Below are 27,020 nucleotides of genomic sequence, written 5' to 3' on the forward strand. Positions count from 1 at the left end.
AAGGACAATAGACTGCACAGAGTTTAGCGTCTGGATTTTGATTTTAAAAAAATCTTCAGCATTTTACACAAAATAAGATTTAAAAGAGCTGAACATCTTTATAAAAATCTCCTTGACTGTATAATGTTATCTGTGTGTGTATCTGTCAGACATGTTTTTTCTCTTTTTTATTTCATATACATAGTACATGCTGTACCAGTTCAAAAGTCTCAAATGGAGTGTTGGTATAATTTAGAAGTTAACAGTAATATGTAATATTAGCAGTAAGCTTTTCCTTCTTTTTTAAGAAGAAGAAAAAAATCAGGCTGATTTTAAATGTATTCAAGCTTTAAGAAATGTTCCCTCACTCCCCAAATCTGGATCAGCTTAAATAAGAACTTTGAAGCCAGTATTTGAAAAATGAGGAGACTTTGACTTAGAGAACAACGAATTGTCAGAGTTTAAGGTGCACATAGATCAGATAACGCAGGGAGTTAAACCAATGTAATTACACGGGTCTTAATGCGGTAACAGCCAAGGCACTTAGACCTTTTATACTTAAAGATGTTTTGGCACCACCGGAAGATAAATTTTGTATGCAAAATAAAGCATGTCGTTTTCATCTCCCTCTCTGGCCAGGACGGTTTATCTGCAGCAATAGAAGCCAGTCTCCCTGTTGACAGTCAGGACAGCTGCTCTCTGGACGAGGAGGGATAAAGAAAAGTTTGTGTACTACTTTCACTGCAGGACTGGGGCTAATAGATTACAGAATGGCTTATTTCCTGCTAATAGCGGTGTCCACAGGGGAAGTGTTTGAGAGTCCCTAACAGTCTACGTGGAAGGAAAAAAAAAAAAAAAGAAACAATATAAATGAAATGTCAAAAAAATGGTGGTGGGGTGGCAGCTCCCTCATGAAGTTATGAAGAGGTTTTACAAGAACATAATAAAAAGGGTGAATAGAATGTAGGCTATTTGCAAGTGTATATGTGTGTGTGTGTGTGTGTGTGTGTGTGTGCCTGTACTATATATATATATATATATATAGTACGTGCACATAAGTGACAAGTGCAACAATACACACACACACATTTTGGGCTAGAGTCTGATCTCAGTTACACCAATGAAAACCAGAATAATTCCACTGTCTGCAATAGAATTGTTTCTGACCATAATTACTTATGTATAAAGCTTCCTAATTACTTCAGTGGAGTTATTCCACATTGACACTGGGGCAGCTGGAAATAAGAATCTATCCCTAATATATATAAAACCCCAGCATCTAAAACTAACCCTAGAATCTTTACAAATTGACACTGCCTGCTTGGTTTAAAATGGAATACAATATGATCTTTACAGTCTCTGGAGAACACTTTAGCTGTCAGTTTCATTTTACCCACTTTCAGTTGTCACCACCAGCCTCCGCTGAAATTGAGACCAATTAAAACAGAAGCCTGCACAGATACCTTGTTTTTTGGTTGAGTCCAAAGAGAGAAAGAAATCCTGTAGAACCTTTCAGCCCAGTTTGCATGCTGAATGACCATATAGAGGGTAACCGAGTGACGGTAAAATTCCTGAGGCACTCCTCAGCACTCTTTCATAAGGATTTTAAAAAGCCTCTAAAAAAGGCAGCAGAGATCAGAGTCTCTGAGGGGAGGGGAAGAGAGGAAAAAAAAAAGAAGAAAAAACTTTGGCACGCATGTGGTGCCTTACATCAATCTAACAGTCAGCATCTATGTAGATATTCTTTCCTCCTTTTGTGTAACACCCCTTTCCTCCTACAGACCACCCAAAGCCCTATAAATAATCCAAGAACTCTGTTTTTTCTTCAGCTTTCTCCTCAGACCTCAAAAGAAAAATATCAAGCAGGGGAAGGGAGGGAGGGCAAGAGAGAGAGAAAACATGGCTAGTGAATTCAAAAAGAAAATGTTTTGGAGGGCAGTAGTGGCTGAGTTCTTAGCTATGAGCCTCTTTATTTTTATCAGCATCGGCTCAGCGCTGGGCTACAATTTTCCTGTAGTCGGCAACAAAACAGCAACAGCCACTCAAGACAACGTGAAGGTCTCTCTGGCCTTTGGGATAGCTATTGCCACCATGGCCCAAAGCGTGGGACACATCAGCGGTGCCCACCTGAACCCAGCTGTGACCCTGGGTCTTCTGTTGAGCTGCCAGATCAGTCTCTTTAAGGCTTTCATGTACATTGTGGCGCAGTGCCTAGGGGCTGTGGTAGCCACGGCGATTCTTTCTGGAGTCACTTCATCTCTTCCGAACAACTCTCTTGGGCTCAATGCGGTAAGCAGATAAACTTTCCTTTTCCACTTTCAAGCAGAAGTTTTAATGTAAGACCAATCACCTACGGAGGAGGGCAGTCTGGGGTGTGGTGATTGAGGCAGCCAGTCATAATGAAAGAAATTGTGTTTAACGTAGGGCTTAATCCAAAGACCACTGAAGTCAACGGGAGCCTTTGCCTTGAAGGCTTTAGGATTTAGAGCTCCTAATGTAGGCTTAGGATATAGAAATAAATATGTATATGAAACATCTTCTATAAGACAGAGATCAAAGAGAAGGTCCTCTTTTTCCTGAAACCAGGTCATATGTTGGTGGTTACTGGAATCACATTGTGTCTGTGTTTGTCTTTTGTGTCTTTTGTATGTCAAGGCTGAGATATTCAAAGTTGCCTGAAGGATCTAGATTACCCAATGCCCATTAAAATTATTGGCAATTGGGCGTCCAAGTCTCTTAGGTGACTTTGAAAAACTTAATCTACGTGTCTTGTTCTGGTGATGTCATTTAATGTGCATAGACGGATATATATTTTTATTCTTTGCAGGTTACTCTGTTAGGCTACCTAATTAGGGGCTCAGATAGCCCCTGGATGGATGCTGTGTAAGAATAAGGTACCTAGGTAAACAGAGAGAGAGAGAGAGAGAGAGAGAGAGATCTGTCACAAAGGAAATCCTGTGATCAAAGCTCTACAATGAAATGTGCCTGTTGCATTACACTGAGAGCTGAATTTCTCTCTGACACTGAGTCACAGCCACAACTTCTTATGTTTTTGTTTGTTTGTTAAATAGACTTATGGAAATGTTGAATTCTGAATTGCACTGTCCAAGAGAAGGTGATGCAACTGTCTAAAATAGGAACCCTGGTCTCAATACTTTTACAACCAGATGTTTGTGGCTGTACAACTGTGGACAGTAATTTCATTAAAGCTGCTCAGATCATTTCAGTGCAACCATTCCACCTTAAAATGCTGGCATCTAACCAGAGTGGCAACTAAATCGATACACTTATCTTTAAGCATTTGTTTGGCTTAAAATGAGCCTATTTTCAATGTCAGTCACATAGCCATGGACATCTTGTTAGTGCTACCTATAGGAATATTCAAACTGGGCTTTCCCTTATGGCTAGTTACTCCACCTGATTCTGTAAAGTGCACTTATTTCAAATCTTCAGGATGTTCCCTCCCCTATAAAGAATTCAAGGTTGCAGTTTGTTGACATTAATATTCAACACCCAGTTTAATTCATGGGGAATATTTGCAAGCTAAGGTTTTGATCAGAATGTCCCCTTTGCTACAGGTAACCCCTTTATAGGCAAGAGAAAACAAACAAATAAAGAAAACAAGTCAAAGAGTATTAAATGAACAAATAATGTGATGTGGTTTAACATGCTGTGGCATCGTAGGCAGTTACAATGCAAATTATGAGAAAAATAGCAGTAACCAGTGGGTATCATTGGTCTTCATGCTCCATTTGTTTACTTCTCTGGACTCTGTGGATACAGAGGATTTGATGATCCATCTATCCACCCATCCAAATTTTGATAATAATTATGGGCCAGACACAAAGCCTATGGGAGTCAATGAGAGCCTTTCCATTGACTTCAATAGGCTTTGGATCAGGGTCTAAAAATGCTATGTACTTTTTCCCTCTGAAACCAGTGCCAGAGGGAACACCATGCAAGAGAGAAGCACATGGGACACGATGTAACCAAAGAGGTGTCCTGCAAACATCTAACTGTCAGCTGCCATTAAATGTGGGTGGTCTGTTTTACGGAGTGTTGACATTTGGATTTCTACGTCTGCAAGCTTGCCAATCACAAAACCCTCGTGCACTGATTCTCCCTAAATCACAGCGTCCTATTGTAGAGTGGGTACCTGATGCTAAACACACTCCTTTTGTTCCTTGGACTACCCCACAAGTTCCGAGGATGCTATACACACTGCCTATCCTGACTGCACAGGCAGGGGAGCTAGGAGATGGGAACCTCAAAGAAAAAGGTCTGGGAGGTAGGGGGAAAGATAGGGAAGATTGGGCTGGAATGACAAGAAGGCAGGGAGAAAAACCTACAGGGTTAATAAAGCAAATATAGTCTGGCAGTGGAAAGAAAAGAACCATCCTTTGAAAGAAAATGTTCCCTCCACTTGGGAATGTGGTCCTCAGCCTTTAGGCAATATTCCACAAAATCAGGGACTATATTTTTCCTCTGATGAGCCAGTATTGTAATCGTATTGCCCTCTCAGCCAGCCAATGTTTGCAATAAATCTAATTGTATATGTGAAGTCCCAGGGTGGAATCCGAGTCGGATTGAAGTCAATGCTAGTTTTGCCATTGGCTTCAATGGGAGTCAGATTTTACCCCTGGAACTGTCAAAATTCTACCTACCCTGCAGGAAGGAAGCCTCTTTGTCTTTACAGGAACTCAGTGGAATTCAATGGCATTTGTGCTTTTAGGGGAAGAGAATCCCCTGCTGGGAAAAAATGTTATTTTACAGCTCTAGGACCATATGTGACCATGTCCCCAGGTTGGAATTTGTCCAGGACTCTGGTCAGCACCTTTATCAGGCAGTTAATGAAGCTGTCTAAGGTGACTCCTGAGTATCATCCAGAGTATGGGTATCAATGGTCTTCCCTGCCAAATATTCAAGAAGAAATTATTTTTCTTTCAAGTCTAACTGTTCTGGCTCGAGTAGTGGTGGGGGGATCTCCTTGGAGATGGGGAGAGCAGCAGCTGTTGTTTTCCCTGTGAGAGAAATAGAGAGGAAAACAAGTTTATTCACTTCCCACTGGCAAGCCCAGATTGGCTGGGTGGCTACATTCAGTACAGGAGAAAACAACACAGCAGCTGCCCTGACTGAAAGGTTTTCAGAACCTGTCATGAGAGGGCACATGGAAAAAACATATGTCATGCCTCAGAGCATGGTGGCTCTGTCCTTAAACAGAAGATAAGCAGAAGCAAGATAGATTTGCCTGGGTACAGTGCCACTCCCTTTAACTGGAGTATGATAGGGAAAGGACAGAGGTCACATTATTGCTTCAGCTGCTTGTGCTTTCAATGGGAATGAGAAGGCACATTAATCTGAATGTGTGGAAAAAAAGAAGGGGCTTTTAGGTTCATCTCCCCCCCCCCCAAAAAAAACAAAACAAAACAAAACAAAACGGGCAGCCACATTTGTACATGATCAGTGTGAATGGTTAGGGAACCCGCTGTGCACATGCAGTCGCAGACCTGCTTGTATGCATCATGGTACTTATGTCCCTCACTGCCTCCCAACAGCAAACCAATCCGAAAAGAGAAATCCAAGCAACCTAAGCAAAATGACAGCAACTATAACAAACCATACCAAGAGAGATACAGGGATAGAGAGAAAGACGGTGGCGGGGGAAGGGAAAGGTATGGAACTCCTTTAAAGGGGTTACTTTTACTTACTATATGATGCTAAGATAACCAGCATAATGATTACATTAAAAGGGCCTGATTCAAAAGCAATTGAAATAAAAGAAAATACATTTATTTGAATCAGACACTAAATGCTGAAAGATGATAAGAGACAAGTTGGGTGTGTGCAATTCTAAAAATCTGGCTTTCTCTTGCAGTCTTTACAGTGTTAACACAGGAAAGATACCTGTTTGCTGTTCAGAGACGGTGTTATTTTTCATCATCTATTTTTGGATAATTTCAGATTCTTACCCCATACAAGTTTTCACATGGTAGAATGGTAAGAGCAGAAAAATCCAAGCCACTGGCTTTTGAATAAAGCTGGTAATTCTATATTTGAGACAGATCTGTAAGGTATGGATTGTTAAAGTGTAACTTAGTTACTAAACAGGCTATTAATGGTCACCAACATGCTTAAGTTAATGAAAAGCAGGCAAGAGGCAACTGATAAGTGGTAAGGTAACTGTTATAGCAAAGATATTTGCTGCTCATCAATGATTATCTCAACACTTATATCAGATTGCAGTAAAATATGTTAAATACATTTTAGGTCAATTTCACCTATTGCTGAAATGATACGATCGTGAAAAAGGTAGGCACTGTTTTGTGAATTTATAATTTACTGACTTTGTAAAGTTATTAAAGCTGTTGAGAGCCCACTCCTAAGCTTCACAAGCAAGCTGTTTGCTTGTTCTAAAAGAACTTTCTTCAAGTTTGGGGACCTAGTCATAACTCTGCCTTAAAATAAATGAAAAAGAATTTAAGGCAAGGAAAATAAACATGCATATAAGAGATTAGTCCAGATAGAGGAGGAAAAACAAGAACAATAAATCCAATCAACTCTGTTTCAAGGAAGCATACAGTGGATTGATAGAAATTGGTTACATGAAGGTGGAGTCTTTCTAACAAAGCCAGAACAGAACTGGGTTCAGTACGTTTGGAGACATTTTGGAGCAGCCTTTTAAGAGAGCGCCCTAATAAAGATGTCACGTTGTATGGTTTTCACTGGGTGTTGTCCCTCGAGCAGGCTTTGGATTTTCTCTCTAATGGATAGTCCCGCTGCCACATCCATAGTCAAGTAGGCCATGTTCCATAGATGGATCAGCAGGGCAGAAGCAAAAATGGACAAGCTGGGATGCAAACTGGTTTTGTATCTTCGGGTTAACCAGGTTTGGAGATGACTCAAAAGTCTTGGCCAAAAGAGGAAGGAGGGTGCCTCACCACACCATTAGTTCTTCACCACAGCACGAATAGTGCTTGTCTGTAACCACTCTATTCATATCACTTCTGTGCCCAGAACTTTGCCACTGCAACACAAATCCATTCACATGTGCTAAATGCAGGTAACTCTCAGAGAACAAGCAGTGGTCTCTAGGTGTTTTTCAACACCAGTACTGATTTTCTCAGGCTGACAGTCGTTTTGACATTTTCTAAATGAATCGTTTTAATTTTTCAATTTAAAGTGACTTTAAAAGTTTAAAAAAAAAATCCTTGAAAATGAAATGAAATGTTTTGGTTTTGGGTCAAACTTTTGTCAAATATTTTGTTCACTGAAAAATTGTTTTAGGTGGACCTGAATTTTTTTTTGGCTCTGTCACCAAACCAAAAAATTAATTATTTACACAACTCTAATCACAGATTTCAGAAAGACCAGACCAATGTTCTGGGAGTGGCTTCCGTGTATGGGAGTAGGATTCCTATGCTTTGATATGGGGATTCAGTTTTTCCTGTTTCTCTCTTTCATTAAGATCCACACCCTCAGACTGTGATCTCGTCCAATCTTAAACTAAACAAAATCAGATTGGGTCAGGAGTTGCATGGTGGGACTTCCAAAGAAAACCCCAGTGTTTTAGAAAGTAGATGATGGTGATTGAGTAGGCAGCATTTTTTCTTCTGAGCCAGCTTAGTGTTATGGAGTATTGTACTCCTAGAGGTGCCACTGGACAGATGAGATATAAATCTGAGGCCTTGACTTCTTATAGTCATTATAGAGGGCATGGCACTCTTTACAAGACTAAGAGTTAAATCCTTGCACCCTGGTCAAATTTCAACATAAGTAATTACATTATGCCTACCTAAATTCCTTTTGTGGTTTCAATTAAACACACTATTCCTCTTCTCCTGTGGCCTAGCCTCTTGTATAGTTATGTTCTGTACTATTAAGCACACGCTATAGCTGCTGTATTGCACTTCAGAGGTGGCTGCATTTAGTGGTGGGCAAAATGATCCCTGAATACAGTATATACTTGTAGACCTCTTTGAGATTTTTTGGGGGATGAAGAGAACTGTAGAATTATCCTTATTATCCTATTTCAGTCTATGAGCTGAACTTCCTAGCAGAGTAGTAGCTAACAGCATTCGGCTAGGGAGATGGGTGACTTTGATAAGATACAGAGCACAAAAAAATCAGTTATTTGAAAACTGCAGTGGTGTTGCTATGTTAGTAACTTGTTTGCATAGTGAGAGAAGATCCATCTTTTGGATGAGACATACAACTGATGCCCTGGGGTAAATTCATATAGTTAATTTTGGAAGAACAGGAGAGTTAACACTAATTTCCTGGCTATGTTACCTCTTTAGAGTGCTGATGCAGTTTCACTTGGAGAAGTTATTCTTTCCATCCTCACATAAAAATGATTGATTAGTGTTTCTGATGCAGCATAGCTGCTTCCTCCCACCCTAGAAATGTCCTGTGCTCTCTGCGATGGGCGAGTCATACCCAACATATGTATTTGGGAACCCCTTTTGATAAACGTTTTTCCTAATATCCAGCCTAGACCTCCTCCACTGCAACTTGAGACCATTGCTCCTTGTTCTGTCATCTGCCATCACTGAGAACTGCCTAGCGCCCCCTGCAAATAGTTGATGGCTGCTATCAAATCCCCCCTCATTCTTCTCTTCTTCAGAGTTTATAAAGACAAATCTGACAACCCTTTGCCCCCTGAGCACTAAATTACTTCACAAATTTTAAAGGAGGAAAAAACAGCTCTAGAAAATTTCCTGTTCCCATCTAGAAGTTTCCTGCTTTTTTCACAGTGATTTATAGTAAATGAGTGTTTGCTTTCCCACTCTCTAGTTTAACTGGAAACAATAGATAAACAAGAGGCCGCACTAACAGACAAAGGCTGATTAAAATTCAAAATGTAAAAGTGATATTACTTAGCTATTTCAGGAATCCTTCGGGCAAGGATTTAAGAAAATAGGTATCGTGATGCCAATTTCATTTTTGATAGATGACATTTATTTTGTACATCCAAATGGTCTCATTGTTTCCTTTTGCTCCTCTGTTGGTCTGTCTCTATCTGTTGTCTCTTGTCTTATATTTTGATTGCAAGTTCTCTGGGGCAGAGATTGCCTTTCTGTTTTCATAGTTTTTGTTCTGTGTTTTTACAGCACCTAGCACAGTGGGGGCCTGGGTCTATGATGAAGGCTCCTAGATGTTGTCACAATACAAATAGGAATAATAATATAACAACAAGAACTCCGTGGATCCCCTCTGGATTTACACAAGTGGGAATGGGAGCTGAGCCTGTTTTAAAAAGAAAATCTGAATGAAAAATAAATAATGACATTGAAATTCAGAACCGAATTCAGAGCGGATGGCAAATGGATACAGCTACACTGAAGATCATGAAGTTTGAGTTTAGTAAAGAAGATAATTTCATTAAGCCAAATATGCAGGGCCTGTCGTTTCTTCTGGAAGGGAAAATAAATAGACAAATAAAGTGACTGGGAGGGAAAAAATGTCTGCTGAGAACTCTACAAGTTATTCTTCCCTAAAGAGGCAGTGGTCACTAATCCACCTCATGGGTTAAGGGATGAGACCTAGAAATCCTTCTGCATCCTAGGTTCCACCAAGAAAAAAACTATGCCCCCTGAATCACTGGGTTACACCTCAGACAGCCAGTCTTTCCTAGATCCTTGGGCCCTCCCGACTAGTGCGTAGCTCCCTTATTACTGCTGTTATTTGCTCTCACTCCCATGTTCTCTCCCTGAACCCCTTCTGAAGAATGTAAATATAATATATGGTGATGAGGGCCATATAAGAACCTGAATAGAGTAAGCAGGGACCACCTGGAGGTAATGGAGACAGATTTAGCCCCTTAGCCCTTTCTCTGATGTTGATTCTTTTTTGAATATCAGGGCAGAGAAATGAGAGAATAGGAGTTGCTGCCTTCACTCCAGAAGCCTATTTTAAATAATAATAATAATGGCTAAATTTTACCTGGAGAAAGGGGAGTTTAAATGTATATACAACATCAGGCTTATGAAGTCCCTGAATATCCCCTTAATTCCAAGGAGGATTTCACAGTTTCATTGGAGTTTGGGTTTAGAAATATACAACTAATGCTATTTCAAGGCAATCAGCAAGTGACCACACTGTACAAAGCCAGAGAATTATTCCAGTGTCTAAATACAGGAGGACATAGTCACAGGGACAAAGAGCAGTTAGGCACCCAATTCTACTACAAGTCAATCTCCCCCCTAACTGCTAATGAAAGAGGTAACAAATAGTTTATCTGTATAATTAAGTGCTCCAAATGTGCTTCCAAAAAGGATTTGTTTATTCAGTTTTTATTCAGTAAAAAAAAAAAAAACAACCTCTCCTAGTTTATTCCCAAACAGCAAAATAAAAAATCGTTTCCCAAGGAAACTTTCCCACAGAGAATACCCAAAGATAAAGTGTAAAGGAGACTCTTCAGCAAATGCTTTGCCTCCCGCTGGCAATGTTTAATGAAATCCCTGTAGATATATTGACATTTACTGCCGTCACTGGCCACATATGTTAGATTTATCTACTTTGGTTTAATATAAATGAAGCCATCATTCTTTTCTGTATAGTACACCAGGTCCTGTAACATAAAAGGAACGACTAGTTTCTTACCATGCAGTGAAGAGGATGGTGTTTTGGTCTTATTATCTGAGGATGTCTACTGTCCAAAGAATGGAAGATGTCTGTTGGGCTTAGAGAACTGCATGGACTGGCATCTAGAATTCTCTCATCTATATTTGTGGGAGGGAGGGTCTGGAAGAGGACAGAAAATTATGTCCCCAGATTCTCCTGCAGGTTCTATCACTGTTTGACAGCCTGATCCTAAGCCCAAAGGAGTCTTTCCAAAGACATTTTCATTGACTTCAATGGGTTTTGGAGCATGCCCCTGTTGTGTGGCCTTAGATAAAAAACACTCAAGCCTCTCTATGTCTCATTTTACCCAGCGATGTGTGACAAATTGCACTATATAAACCAAAACCAGCTAATTAATGGGTGTAATAGCTCCTGTCTCACAGGGATGCTCTAAATTAATTAATGCTTGTCAAGTGGTTTGAGCTCTTCCCAAAAGGCCATACAGAAGCACAATTATGAACATGTTATTATTACTAAATTACCCAGTTACTTGGGATTTAACATAATTAAATACTCAACTCATGGAGAATGCTCACTGCTTTACCTGTTGTGTAACAAACAAAGCTAAACATGAATAGTCAAAGCCTTTAAAAGTTAGGTAAAGGACAACTTCATCATAATCTGAATAACTTTATAATAACTCTGTTTCTAGACCTTGATTTGACAAAGCACTCAAGCATGTGTAATTTTAAACATGCGAGTAAATCCCATTGACTTCAATAGGATAGAAATTAGGCACATACTTAAGTGCTTTGCTGGATCTGGGCCATAGTGCGTTTTAATCCTGACCCAAGAAAGCACTTAAGCACATCCTTATCTTCAGTCATGGGAACAGTCCCATTGACTTAAGTGCTTTAATCCTGAAGTATCTGAAAGTTCTTTAAAAAATAGCAGTTTGACATAGAGGGATTGTTTTGGCCCACCACTGAACTGTAACCACCAGTGGGATAAAATACTGCCAGAGTTCCACAGTGCATAGAAACACTAGGTACAGTCTAGGACAGGAAGTGATGCTGTCCATATCCAATTGGAACTGAAGAGTGAATTTTGGTAGGCAGGACATAGGTGCTTGAGTTAATGGAGAAAACAGACGAGCCAGTCTGAGGAAAATTATCCTGTCTCAAGAAAAAAACGGAGGGACTTTGGAGTAGAGAAACAGAAATGGTTGTGTGGGGGATTGCAGATATTGATTTCTGAGATGAGAGTCATAGAGTCTTATAGATACATATGCACTGTAGTTTGGCTAGACGTTAATCCGTGTTAGTCATTAACAGTGTATTGATATTTATAGGGTATGAATAAAAAGGAGGGAGATGAATCATTTAAGGTTGTACAAAGACTTGTCATTAGAAAGAATAAGGTAAGGTTAAGGAAGGCAGTGTTTTGCTAAATAGTAGGGAATACTTTCGGATAGTTAGATATATAACTATATCTAAGCCTGAGAGAAGTGAGGAAAGATGCATCACTTGGGTTATTTCAAACTGGGATGGAGAAAGCAGCAGAAACTGTTCTTTTTCCCTGCACTGGCAGGAAGATGGAATGGGTGAGCTAATGTCTGTGGTTGCAAACATGGGGAAGTCTAGTGCTAGTTAACAGAAGAATTTTGAACTGAACATACTAAAGAATGAATTCATTGTAGGGCAGAGATACTATTATTATTAATAGTAGCAGTATTACAGTACTGCCCCAAAGATGCTAGGTTCAGTGCACACATACATTTACAATCTAAAAAAATACTAAAATAAAGTATGGGGGAATTAAGGATTTTAGTGAGCCCCGCACAATGGAAGAAACTTTTACCTCTCCCAGTCCTTTAGTGTTATTTTGCAAGCTATGGCATACGTGGGGTTCTTAAGGGTTAATGCATGAATACACAATACCTGTTAGTGGAGGAAGGGAGAATAATTGTTTAGGATGGTCTAGGGGGAATAACAAGCAGTGGAGATGGGAGAACAGGAAATTAAATTGCAGCACACAGTTTAGTCTTTTAGGACTACAATGCTTTGGCTTAACTAGAGCCTTTGGGCTTAATATAGGGGTATCTGGATAAAAATTAATTACCTGTGATACACAGGAGGTCAGACAGCATGATCTCATGGCACATTCTAGCTTTAACCTCTATGAAACTATGCAATAGATTCCCAAGAGGAAGTGATGAAAATCCAATTCATTAAAACCAGACTAGATAAATCATACTGTATGAAAAATTCCAGTACTGCTAAGGGAAGATCTAACAGATCTTTTCCACCTGTAATTTCTAGAATTTAATGATGCTAAAAGTAACTGAAGGTAATTATCAATTAAATTCTACTTTCCATACTGCTTAATTTTCACTCTAGTAAAAAATACATCAGTGTGGCATGTAGAGAAGTGTTTGCAAGATACAGAGAAGATTAATATGCCTTCTATGCAAGGAAGACTTACATATTTGCAAAAAGTTCCATATTTTTATGGAATGATGAGAAACTAATCAATCTCCTGTTACATAAAAATGAATTGAACCCTAGAAAATATGTTACGTAGCTAGAAGGGTGCTGGATGATATGGGACATATTCCACATGACAAAACCACCTCGGGTTACCAACGATAATGGCCTTTCTATTGCCTTGTCCGTGTAACTGGAACCATGTTTTCACTTGCTGTACTTTTGTTCCTAATGCAAAAAATATGAAGCACTCAGAAAACTACATAGTCAGGGTTACCTTGGGCCAGTTTAATTTCCTGTTCCCTTTTTCTGTTTTGAAGTCAGACTAGTAACAAATATCCTGCTCGGATAAAACAAAAGGAAAGAAAACATGCCATGAATTGCCCACATTCCTGCTCAAAGTGTGGGGAATGGGACAACTAAACATTTCAGTCAAGAGCAATGGCAGGAAGGCAGTTCCAATAGCTCCACTCACGGACAAATCAAAGAGCGAAGCATTTTGTCACCTCTAATAGTTATTTGCAATGTGGTTGCCATACATTTCCCATGACTGCACAGAGAGGGAATTCTGCTCACTGTACCCAGCTCCAACTATCACTATTTTGCAGACTGCTTAACCATCCCATCAGATTACATCACCTGCTGGCCTTTACCAAGACTTGATATGGACCTTGCGAGCTGAACTGTGGGTGATGTAATCCCAAGTGTCCATTAAAATAGATCTGCAAAAATAAACAAACGTTTCTGGACATTAAGTCAAGGGTGTGCAGTGGCAGAGCTGCCTGTAGTTCTGCATGCTGATGCCAAGACTGATTTACTTAGAGACCACACGCTCCCACACAGCCATGGAGTAAATGAATGGTTATCAGTATTATATAGCTAAGAATAACCCCAGAAAGGGAGAGGAGTGGTGTCCCTGAGCAATGCATAACAATGCTCCAGTAACGAAGCTCAGGGTGTTCAACAATGCCATGGTGGAAATGGGCCATCGCGAGCTTGAACAGATGAAGGTTATTCTGGGAAGAGGTAGCTGTGCTGTGTCTGAGAAACACTGCCCTTTCCCTGGGAAATCACTCCATCAGAAAATCAAGAGGACCTCAGTGGGAGGCCATCACTGTCACTGTATAACTCTGGTGTCAAAAAGCTGCAATTACTAAAATTATACTGTATGTATATTGAGAATAATCCTGGTCCCCAGAAAGGTCAATTTGTGCTGCTGGAATGGCACCGAGTGACCTTAAAGCTGCCTAAAGAGGCAATGGAAGATTCCTTGAACGCGGGGGAATCCCCCCACCCCCAAAGAGTGTGTTGGAGCCACCCTGGGACGTGGATGGGGCCCCGATCAGACTGTTCTAGTCACTGTAAGTTAGAGCAAACTTCTGCCAGAGGCCAATTCAGGGCCCAGCAACATGAGGTGTAAAGGGGGCTTAGAGCAACCTTTGCTGCTCCCCACCCGCTTAGCAGATTGAGTCCGTTGTTTTAACAAGCATACTCTAAAATTTGGTACTCAGCATGGCTGTAGGCCTGGCTTCCATGCGGGCCAGAGGCTTCCTGTCAGATACCGCATAGATAATGGCACACAAGCCTCCATCTGGCTTACCCCAACTCTGAGGATCTACCTGTAAACATAAAGGGTTAGTTGCATTTCCTTCCAGTGTCACTCCTTGGCCTCTCTGCTGAAACTGCCAATCTAGAGATGGTGGGTTCTGCTGGTGCTGGTGGGTTCTGCTGTGTGGACATTAGGCACTGGCCCAGGGCCACCTCCTCCTTTGACATAAGCCACCAAACAGCTGGCAGGTGGTATTGACTTTTGCTGAATGCCAAATAGTTCTACATTTGAATTAAAAGTGTATGGGTGAAAGGCCCTGCACTTTGTTATCACCTTCCCAGAACCATCCGTCCCCCTTTCTTCCTAATTTTCTTTTTAGCATATTATCTTAAAAAAAAAAAAAAAGATCAAAAGAATCTCACCTGCCAAAAACTGTCAAGGGTCTTAGTTGAAACCACTAACACAAGGAGATTCACAGTTAAAGGGGACACCTGGGCTGCTGCTCACCCCACTACAGCGGTGATCAAATCTCATGTTTCAGAGTATAAACTGACCATCACAAAGGCCAGGAAAGAACGCTTCCTAATAAAAACATTGCATATCTGAGCTCCGATCCTGTAGAAGTCCCATGAAGATCCAGTTGCAGGAACGGAACCTTGGTCAGGTGTGTTGTGGATGGTGCTTGATGTGGGATACTGGACTTGAGGGACCAACGGAATAATTTAACACCACAACCCTATGTTTTCTATGAAAACAATGATGTTTCTGATTACATACATTCTGATAGTTAAATCCAGGAGAATTTTTGTCATACTATAATACTGTATGCTACTAGGTTTAGATTAAGACATGAGCATTCTCAATCCAGGCCGAGGGCCACAGAGCCTGGAGTCGGGTGATTAGATAAAAAATAAGCTTTAATTTAAAAAAAGAGAAGTTTTTAGCCTTATGGTTGTGAAGAAAACCTTGCAAACATGACTCAAGTGTAACCAATATAGCTATGTCTGCCTGAGTCTGTGGAGAGCCTGATACAACAGCTCTGAGAGGTGTGAACTGCCTCATGCATCTCAAAAGCGTGTTAATAGATTAGTTCCACCAGCATCACCCTGGCAAGGGGACTATGTATTCAGAAGGGGTAAAGGATTGCAGCAGGCCTAGCCTACCCATCTCAGCAGATACACCCTAGCTGTTGAGATAAGTGTGGGGAGAGGTTACCCTGCTCCACTTTGTGGGGGAAAAGTGGGCTACCTTCTGTCTCCACTGCAAATGTGGACATGGGGATGGAAACACGGAGTACCCCATGTTGTGGTGTGCACAAGGCCCCACTTAGCCTTAATCCATCTTTGTATATTACTGTGGTGACTCTCTAGTAGATGACAGACAGACCTCCACAACACCATATTTACTGACATATGACCAACAGAACACATTAAAAACAGGGCAGACCATCCAATGTTTGGTCCTGGTTTGTAGAGTTTTGGAACATGGCCCACACTCCTCGCTGTTTCATTGAAAATGTATGTCCCTGTCCAACCACATGAAATTACATCTGACAAACCCATGCTAAAAGGAAAAGCAAAAGGTTTCCTATGACATTTCCAGGTTTTCTTTGATTCCACAGAGCCCATCAATAGGTGTTGAATAATACGGAGAATGACCTCAGGAACACTTTGAACATGAGGCCACTTTTGTTGGGGGGGAAAGAGGAAGAATATGATTTCCGCCTCCCACAGATAAGGATTAAAGCTGTTTTTCAAGTTGCAATTTATTTAAAAAAAAATTGTTTTGACTTGAAGGGAAAACCTAGTTGTCGCTCAGCTATTAATGACTTCAGTGGTGTTACACCAGCAGAGAATTTGACCCCATAGCTGTATTTGGGGACCTATGTGCCATTGTCTGATTTTCATAGGTGCTCTGCACCTGCACCAGCAACTGGCTTCTAAATTTCAAAATTTGGCCTTCCAAATTCAATATATAGGTGGGATATTCAAAAACACCTAAGGGTAGGTCTCCACTGCACGAGGAAGGGGTAATTCCCAGCTCTGGTAGACATACACATGCTGCCTCTGCTCAAGATAGCATCTAATAATAGCAGTGTGACCACAGTTGTGTGTAACCCTGTACAAGATCCTTGGATTGTACTCATAGAGTTAGTCCGAGCCACTGGCTGTCCTCCTATGGCCACTTGGCTATTTTTAGTATGCTAGCTCCAGTAGGACTAAAGCATGTACCCAGGGCTGGCCCTAGACCAAATGGCAATCCAGGCAAGGAACATCTTTGGTGTCCCCACCTCTCCATTTGTTAAACTTTTCCAGAAGGTCTGGAAGGTTCCATGAGATTCTACAAAGGTCCAGAAAATTCTAGGAGGTTAGTGAAAAATGAATCCACATATGGAGTACCTGAAACATTTAACTTCAAACATTCCATTTTCCTTTTTGTCACTAACAACAAAAAAAGCACCCCAGCGCCCTACCCCAATCCTGACACCCCAGGTAGTTGCTTGGGTCGCCTGCCCCTAAATCCAGCCCTGCGTGTACACCTACCCATGCTGGGAATTACACTACCCAGCTGCAGTGTAGACCTACCCAGAGTGACGTACTAGCACAAGTCTCATTTATTTGCAAAAAATAAAGTGATTTATTTTGTAAAGGGGGGGCTGGTGGGTCAGGTGGGACGGGATCAACAAACTGCCTTTTTGGAACTGCTCGGCGGGAACCAGCAGATGCAATGGAGTGATAACCAATAGGTGAGCGGGGTTGTGTGTCTCAAGGGTTTAGTAGGGATGTCTGGGCAGTGGAGGTTTTCATCTCCGAGCCATCAATTCCTATGAAGACTAGTAGCTCCCAGATGTTATTACTATTCAGATGAATATTTGGTTGTCTCAGTCCACTTCCTAGAGAATGGCTGTCCACAACACACAATAACATCATTGCAATTGACACTACTCAGCCTCTGTGGATAGACAGATGACTTCTAACTGTAGGTCTATCAATCCAGCTCTTTTCATGAGTAACATGTAAAAAAGATGTGTTATTAATGAACCAGATCCTCAACTAGTGCAAATAGATGTAGCGTCATTAACTTTAATGGAGTTGTGCTGGTTTATTCCAGTTGAGGCTCCAGCCCGGTTGGTTTACTGCTTCTCTGGAGAGACACTCACTTGTTTAAATGTTCTTTTCTTTTATAGCAAAGACAAAAACAGGAAAGTTACTCATGAGGGGTGAAAGTCAAAGGATTTTGTTAAGAGTCCAAAAGTTTGGGTCCTTTTCTGAAGTTATCCAAATGTTTGTCTTAAGGAAATTAATCTGGAAAATTCATGAGAACAGATTTTCAAACATGATTTCCTGTACTTTCCTTGTTCCAGATGGGTCACAATATCATTTTAATATGACATTGTCATGTATGGCCTTGCACTTCTTAACGCAGATACTATGACAGATAGGATAACCTACTGATAACAGTGACATTGAGTTTAATCTTTGCAGAGCAGGCTTGTTTCTCAGTTACATTGGCCTGATTCCAATTTCACAGTGTCACTTCACATGGAGTTCAGTGGAATTACTCCTCAATTAAACCAGTGTAGCTGAGATCAGAAATGGGCCTATGTTTCGTGAGCAATGAACAGAACTAGTATAAACAGAATGCTATACTCTGCATGGTCCATGCTTGTTTGCTGAGCACAAACTTTCCACAGATCATCCAAAAAATGAGCGAATTCAATTTCTCCTCCCCCCCAAGCAAACCTACTCATTTTGCTGCTCAGGGTTGTGCTATATATTGTGGGCCTGCTCTAATGAATGCCAACTTTGTGTGGATGTAACACCGGTGATTTCAATAATTAGTTCTGATTTACGGGAGTGGAAGCAAGATGGCCGTATCTGTGCCTGTCATTCCTGATCCATCCCTACAACTGTGTGGCATTTTTGTCTCGCGAGGGTTCTCTTTGTTCAGGTAGCACAGAGTGGCCCCAACAGAGATCAGCAGCCTCCAGAGTGCCAGGCATCGTACAAACCCATATTAATAGATAGCCCTTGTCCCGAGGAACTTACAATTTCAGCAGATGAGAGATAAAGGGTGGGGAAAGAAAGGCACAGAGAAATGATGTGACAGTAAGCCAGTGGTAGAGTCAAGAATAGAGCTCAGGTTTCCTACCTTCCAGACCAGTGCTTTACCCAGTGGACGACACCACCTCTGTCAGACTGCCTTATTTTTCCCCCTTACATTTATTTGGCATTCGGTGCTGTATGATGACAGACCACTGTGCAATCTGTCTCTACAATGCCTAGGGAAGAATTTTGGGAAGAAATTAATAGGAACACTGAATACTGACAGCTCAGTTCAATGGACTGGATATATGTAACCTTAAACTTACAGAAGGCAGATGTGTGGTTCTTTCTGTCTCTCGTATGCATACAAATTATGTTCTCATTGCAGAAACTTGCTAATTGTTATCAAAAGCCACTGTCTTTAGGAGTTCAGTTTTAACTTGTGAATGGCAGCGCTTATTGTTTTATATTATCATCCATTAACAGTTCCAGGGGTGTTTGATGAGCACGGCGGCTGGTATTTCAACTCTAGATTGTTTGGTCCATTGAAAGCAACACGAGGAATGAAATTGCCTGACAGGCTTGGAGTTTCTCACTGAGGGACTAATACAGCATGAGCTTTTAACCTCAAGTCTCACCTAAATGTGGCTCAGAATGTCAGATGAAATTATTCCTCTTGTCTCCACACAGCTTGCAGATGGGATCAATTCAGGCCAAGGGCTGGGCATTGAAATCATTGCCACCTTCCAGCTGGTGCTGTGTGTCCTTGCCACCACAGACAGGAGAAGAAGTGATGTCTCGGGATCAGCACCTCTGGCCATTGGGCTCTCTGTTGCCTTAGGGCATCTTCTTGCTGTAAGTTTTAACTCTCATTGTATTTCCCATGTAATGGTACTTGGAAGGATTTTTCTAGGAGTGGTTAGATTACTCTGTTCATGGCCAGAAGGCCATACATTCCAACCTGCCTATCAAGATCACTTTGCCTACAATCACAGTCCCTATCCTCCCCTTAAATATCTATTATCCTCCTGGTATATCACCCTGAAATGCTCCTCAGCTTTGCCAATTAAAGATTGAATGTATCATCTTTGCAACCCACCCTTATAAAGATACTACGTTAATATAAAGTACAGTCCTGAACTCTACATCTTATACGGCATTATTCCCTAATGCAATACTTTGGGACATTGTTATACAATCATTTAAAGATTTAAAGATATGGGTCAAACAATACCTTCATTTCCAAAAGCAACATCCATCACTTAGGCTTCACCAAGGATTGAGCCTAGAACCGGAGAGGTGAAAGATGCAGTATGCCCACCAAGAACTGCAGTAAATTAACTCTGCTGCTCTCCATGACTCATTTCTTTCCTTTTTCCATGAACATCTCTGCACTCCTCCCCTGCTGCTTCTGGAATATCTTCCCAGATCTGTACACCATGCAGCCCTTTTCTCCTTCAAACCCTTCCTCCAAACCTCACTCCTTCCCCACAGCCTCTCCAGCAATGACTTGCTTTGAGTCATCAACACTCAATATTCTACATTTACAAAATAATTATAACAAAATAAGATAAAAAAGGGAATTCGCTTTTTTGAAGACAAGCAACATCACAACATTGTTTTGTGAACATCTCCCACTCCCGAACTTAGCCTGATGTCATCTCTCATGTGTTATATCCTGCATCATACAACTTCAATGTTAAACCTATTGCGATGTCAACCATGTCTTTGTGACCTTTGTAAGTTGGCATGGGCTCCTATGGAGTATGCAAATATTCAGTAAGGACAGTAAGAGACAGTATCCAAACTAGACAACCTCAGGTTTTAATAAATGATTCCAAAGAATATCCAGATGTACTGGGCCAGGTCCTTAAAAATGGATACTGGCATAGCTCCATTAAAATTGAAGCTATGTAGATTCACAACAGCTGTGAACCTGAGGTGAGATCTTGGTCCCATTCAAGTCAATGGCATAACTCCCATTAACTTCAGTGGAGCTGAGATTTCACCCCTGGCCCACAAAGTATAATTCTACTCCACCTTCCATAGAAGTCTCCATTCTTATTTTTCTCATTCCATTCTCCAGAAGACTCCACAGATGATTCCATTTAGAATCACATTTGGTCAATCACAAACCTGCTAAGTGATCACCAAGTACGGATTTACTGTATTTCAGACACATATATTTTGTCATTGTGCAACATTACATTGTGAATTGTTTCCTTAATATCAGTTCTCTTCCTTTCTCATAGATTGATTACACCGGTTGTGGAATTAATCCAGCCAGGTCTTTGGGTTCAGCTTTGGTTGCTAGTAACTTCACTAATCACTGGGTAAGTTCAAATCATTCAGTCCACAAGAATTTATTTTAATGACAAAAACCTAAGATGAAATTCATGATAATTATTAAGCATTGTTCGTGTATGCCTACTATTTTAATAGCCTTGGATAAGAAGCATTATAAAAGTATATTTTGCGGCACAAAAATACAAACATTAAAACATATTTTATCATCAGAGCTGAGCAAATAATTTAATATTTCATTCAGTAAACACAGCATTTTTTCAGCCCACAAAATAACTGCATGCAGATCGCAAACTCCTCAACTTTATTCCTTATTCAATATTATCCCATTTATCTTATTTTGCACGTTCTTTTAACTTTGAACAGATGTATTGCAGAGTTCTGTCCAAGTACTCGATATTCAAGCTGCGTTTTGTGCGTTGTGATTGGTCAATTACAGTGGGATCAAATAGGCTTAGATCTTTCAAGATATTTATGCGCCTAAGTCCCATTGAAATAAATGGGAATTAGTCATCTAAATACCTTTGAATGTCTGGGGCCTTTGACCCCTGTGACGTTGGCCTCCAGGGAGCCATGCTGAGATAGCTTAAACAGGGCAAAACTGCAAAAATTGGGGCAAGCAAAGCCCTAAATACTGGTGGTTTTTCTTCCATAAGATATACCAAGCCAGCAACAAACAGCTTCTGATTATTCTGAATAACCAGTGAGATTATTCTGAATAACCAGCAACAAACAGCTTCTGATTATTCTGAATAACCTCACTGGTTATTCAGAATAATCAGAAGCTGTTTGTTGCTGGCTTGGTTGCTGACACTGGTTATTCAGAAGATTAAAAATACAGTTCCCTTAAAGTCATCCAGTCCTTTGGCCTCTACGCAGACAGCCAAGTCATATATGATGGGGATTAACGAAAATCTTTATCGATCACACGTAAGAAAAAGTTCTACCAATTCCAAAGGATCGGGCACACTACCAAACAGATGAATGAATAGTTCAGATCTTACCCAAATACACACTTAAAGCCAACGCTTATTAACTAAACTAATATTTATTAAAAAAGAAAGAGAGAGTATTGGTTAAAAGATCATATACATACAGATGAGAATAAAATCTATATATCAGTTTCAAAGTAAAGATGATAAACTGAGTTGCAAAGTTCTTAATTTGCAAAAGTCTCTGGAAATTACCCCAAAGTCTGGGGGCCATCAGTCCTTTTTCAGAGCTTCTTTGTTAGAAATCCTGTCCAAAATAATGAAGCAGGAAATGAAGACAAAATGGAGATGATGACGTTGCTCTATATACTTTCTGCCATGTGGGTGTCCATGTTTTAGCTTGTGGAAATTCACAGAAACAAGAGGGAGTCTAGGGTCACGTGACCAAGTCACATGTGCTTGCATGCTTTGTTGAGTCATAGGAGCAGCCATTACTTATTAACTGGCTAAAGCATCCACTGGAAGGCTCATCAGGCAGGAAGGAACTCCTTTTATGGCCCATTGTGAAAGCTAAATATCCCTTTGATGGGCCATCAACTAGTACTGTTCATGAACAAAATAGCTAGCCTGGACATAAACAAGTGTTATCCCAGGAGCAAACACATTTGAAATCCAGATGGAAAGTCATATTCATAAATTCAGATACAAAGATGATACATGATAAACAGGATAATCATACTCAGCAAATCAGAACTTGTCCATTGATATACTGACATACTTCGTATAAGATTTGTTGCAATTATATAACAGTGGTAGCAACAATAACATACATGGTTGTATGTTAATCATACAATGTCACATTTTAACCATACAGTGTCACAATCCCAATTCAGGAAAGCACTTTAGCTCATGAATACATTTAAGCCTATAAGTAGTTGCTTTGAAGTCAGTGGGACTATTCATGGAGATACTACAGATTTCAGAGATGTTCCCTATGCTTAAAACAGGATATGCCACTAGAACTACTACTATGTCTAGAACTTGAATAAGGTCTTTAAGTGTGTCCATTTTAAGTCACATGATAGTCTGTTTCCTGATTAAATAAATGTACAAGTACTATTGAAAAGAATACTTATGCATGAGAAATTAAAATTTGGTTTCCGCTTGTACTACTGCACATGACTTTGAAAATCACTTTCAGTGAATATTTATGCCAGTAAAATTTGATTGCATAAATCCTCATGCAATATGAATTTCTGCAGTATTCACCCATCTCTCTAATGATCACTATGCTACACATTAGCAAGTGGGGTTATTCTTAGCATTTGGGGCATGTAATAAATTCCATACTGAAGACTAAAAGACACAGTTGAGAAAACTTGTAGAAATCTGCCTACCATGCCATCCATCTCCTATTTACAAGAAAAGGAAAGTTAGTTTATTTTAAAATTTTCAAACTTGTGTAGCTAAAGGCACATACCTAAATCCATAACAGGTACTTAGGGTAAAATTTTCAAAACCACCTAAGTGATTTAAATCCCATTGAAATCCCAGGAGATGTGGGTGTTTAAGTGTCTTAGGCACTTTTGAAAATTTTATCCCAAAATGAATGTGGACTGATTTTCAGAGGCACAGAGCATATTTAGGTCCCATAATTTCAGTGAAAATCAGACCACATTTGCTTAGGACCATGTGTAATGTTCGACTTGTAAGTGTCTAACTTTAGACACCCAACCACTTTGGCAATACTGGCCGAAGTGATCTGCTCGAAAATGCGCAGCCAATGAGCACCAGATCCAAGATTAGAACTCCGGAGCTCCTGGCTCCCAGACCTATGCATAATCAATCAGGCGACTGCCTCTAGGTCTAATCCAAAGTGAAAATGTCTGACTAACATAGGTTGTTTCCAAGAATGGCTCTAAAATGAATGAGCATATTGGAAAACACTGAAAGAAACGCCTGCGTTTGATGTTGTATTTCAGATCTTCTGGGTGGGCCCGATGCTGGGAGGTGCAGCTGCTGCCCTGATCTACGACTTCATCCTGGCTCCCAGAAGCAGTGACCTGACTGACCGTATAAAGGTGTGGACCAGTGGCCAAGTGGAAGAATATGAACTGGATGGCGATGACATTAACACAAGGGTGGAGATGAAGCCAAAATAAAGACGAATTCAGGGAAAGAAACACATCAATTTCTGAAGATGTTATCACTATTATAGACTCTTCGTAAACAGACAAGCAGTACTTCTGGAAGGATTTTAATTCACTAGGGTTTTCCATTTCCTTTCCCCCTTTTGCTCTAGCCTTTTCTATCTGGCTGTTAAATACAAAGGGCTTGATGCCAAAATCATTAGACACCTGTGTGTGAGCTAATGGGCGAAGTTAAAATTCTGAAACCCCAGATTTATGGCACTGTACTGAAAGGAATCGTTCCCCCAATGTCTCAGATATAACAAAGATGTTCAACTGACCCATGTAAATGCTGTGACAGTGGAATGCTATGACACATGATCTGTGCCCGTAATGGGGATTTTACTAGACAAAAAATTTTAACATAAAATACAAGGCATAATAAGCACATGAAAAAATTCTGCCCATTTATTGGCTCAGAAGAATCATTTAGAAAAAAATGCATCTAAACTGGTTATTAGTTATAAGGAACAAGACTGAGCTTGCTAGACTGCATGCAATCCCCAACACACTGCACCGTAAATGCTGTCAGCAAGCATCAGATCTGCAAGTGCCAGAGATGTTTACATCTTCCAGTCTTTAATTCTCCCTGCACAACCCCGATGCAGCCAGCAGATATAAAACAAAATCTGAATTTTCTGATTCCAGGGAACTAAAAACTAGAAGTCAGATTGGAGAGCAACTATAACAATGGCAATGAGAACAACAAATTGCTAATGTGTAAACAGGATTTGCCAATTCCTGTGTCTGATCTGCTTTTTTTAATCTTGCATATATAACTGTGTATCTGAAAGCAAAATGGCAAATAAACCCAACCCAGTTTGTTTTAGTAGCTAATACTGGAAAATTCAGGGACAATGTTAACTCAAATTAGAGTATATATGCTCAGTATATGAGTATATTCTAAATGGGCACAAACAAATAAATTGTTGAACCTAAACACATTTTGGGGGTCATTTCCTGTATTTTTTTAATATATGTGTTTTATATTAAAAGACTATTAAACTGTTTTGTAAGAAAACAGGAGAAGAAAAGAAAGGAAAAGGATTTTCTTAAATGTTAGGCAAAATAAATGACACTGGAAATGTAGCGACAACTAACACAAAAATATGTAAGACTGTTTTCTGTTTTATTTTTGTGCCACTTTTTATTGCCTAAGTAATTCACAGTTGTAGATGATTGTGTATACTAACCACAGAATATATTGTAAGCAGATACATACTAATATACCCGTTCTACACTTAGACTATCACCTTTAAATAAGAAATTAGGCCTTGGAGTACCTCTGCATTCTATCAATTTGCCCAGCCAATCAATCGCTATGGCTATTGATCCATTCTCATGTTAATGAAACAGCATTGATCAGGTAGCCAAAACAAGATTCAAATGGATATGAAAGTTGCAGGCAGTTCAGTACATGTACAGCACACAAAACTAAAAAGCCAAGCAAATGTGGAATACATTTTTTCTTTCTTGCGTTCACATTTGGTATATTATCCCATGTATTATCTATGTAAATACAACATGGTTGGATTTTGGATCAGTTTAGAAATAAATGAAATCAGTTGTACTAACACACTAACTGATCACGATTCTTGATCTTTAATCTGCCATCCAATACGATGCAACTTCATTTTCGATAGCATCATTCAGTTCCCCCCCTGTAATGTGGGGATGATAATAATTCCATTCTCCTAATCTTGGAGGCCCTATTTAAATTGCAAGCTCTGTGGGGAAGGGACTGTCTCTTAGGCTGAGTTTGTACCACACCTACCATATTGGAGCCCCGAATTTGATTGGGACCTTACGTGCTACTGAATAATAATAATAATTAATAACCATATATCGGAGTAAAATATTACAAAGTTGCACATGTCGTGTCAGAAGGAGAGAGGCATTAATTGCTAGAGGCATCTGGGGGGGAACGGGGCAGAGAGAAGCAGGAAGTAAGAGCAGGTTTGTCTTTATCCACAAGGACTGACTGGACAGAGTAGCTGGGTAGGTGCACAGATGTAGGATAAACTGCTCCAACAGGGTTGAAGTAACTTACTCATCACTCAAAGGAAGGGGGAGCAGAGGAGGATTTCTGACTCCATGAGTCACAATTTGTTCTCTGGTCTGCCCCTTACCCAGCATGGAATGTGAAGTGCCACCCGAGCCCTGAAGATGTAAAACAAGGCTGTGAAGCCCAGATTCTCACAAATATTTAGGTGCCTAACTCCATTGGGCCTCTGCTCTTTGAGTCAAGGACTTTATTTGTCTATTTGTTGTATAGTGTGCCTCACACACATTGGGTGTTGTAAGTCGGTAATGATTCTTAATACAATCCTATTAATAAAAGATTTTTTACAAGGAAAAATAGGAAAATAACCACTTCACCAATGCAAATCTTGGCACATTATCATGATGAGTTTCCTTGCAAAGGTTCATTGCTAGCAAATCAACGTGAATGAATTACAGCACTGTTTATTATTATTACTATTGTTATGAACATATTTATTCATGGCAACAGAATTTACAGTTATTGCAAATCCCCAGTCCAGCCCCTTGGAAATTATGGACTACATTCACAAAAGGACTTAGGTGTCTAACTGCCCCTTTAGGCACCTAAATCCCAGAATCAAGTCCCACTAGGATTCACAAAACTGCTGCTCAGATGCCCCCGAATCCTGTAGGCACCTAAACTTGCTCAGTAGCTAAATTTTTGCACTAAAATACTGTAGGCACCTGTCATTCTGGCTCTGCAGAACATCTAAACTGGCGGGTCACCGCCTGGCTGGTTTTTGTACTGTCTTGTTGGTTAAAAGATTTAACATGCAATGGATTTTTTTTTTTGCCCTCTGCTTCCCTGAGGGTGAAGTAGGGGGAGAAATACTCAAGAGTCTGGCCCACTTTGGAAGACTTGGTTGCCTTCCCCGCCTTTCCGGCATGCTCCGGGGTCAGTGACGGTTGCCAGGTGCTGGTGAATTTGA

General features: G+C 40.3%; 1 protein-coding gene and 1 non-coding gene across 2 annotated transcripts; both read left to right on the forward strand.

The window, feature by feature from the left end:
• The first annotated feature begins 1,835 nt into the window (after positions 1-1,835).
• On the forward strand, positions 1,836-25,624 carry AQP1 (aquaporin 1 (Colton blood group)). Its single transcript, XM_067530401.1, has 4 exons — positions 1,836-2,268; positions 19,314-19,478; positions 20,876-20,956; positions 23,842-25,624. Exons 1-4 carry the CDS (start codon positions 1,879-1,881, stop codon positions 24,019-24,021), a joined length of 816 nt encoding a protein of 271 aa, XP_067386502.1. The 5' UTR covers positions 1,836-1,878; the 3' UTR covers positions 24,022-25,624.
• LOC137141571 (U6 spliceosomal RNA) lies at positions 12,948-13,052 on the forward strand. Its single transcript, XR_010916671.1, has one exon. It is a non-coding gene; the product is annotated as a U6 spliceosomal RNA (small nuclear RNA).
• Positions 25,625-27,020: the final 1,396 nt, after the last annotated feature.

Source organism: Emydura macquarii, unplaced genomic scaffold, assembly GCF_026122565.2.
Source record: "Emydura macquarii macquarii isolate MOO-44397 ecotype Brisbane River unplaced genomic scaffold, CSIRO-AGI_Emac_v2 contig_3080, whole genome shotgun sequence".
In the NCBI taxonomy this organism is placed as follows: Eukaryota; Metazoa; Chordata; order Testudines; family Chelidae; genus Emydura; species Emydura macquarii.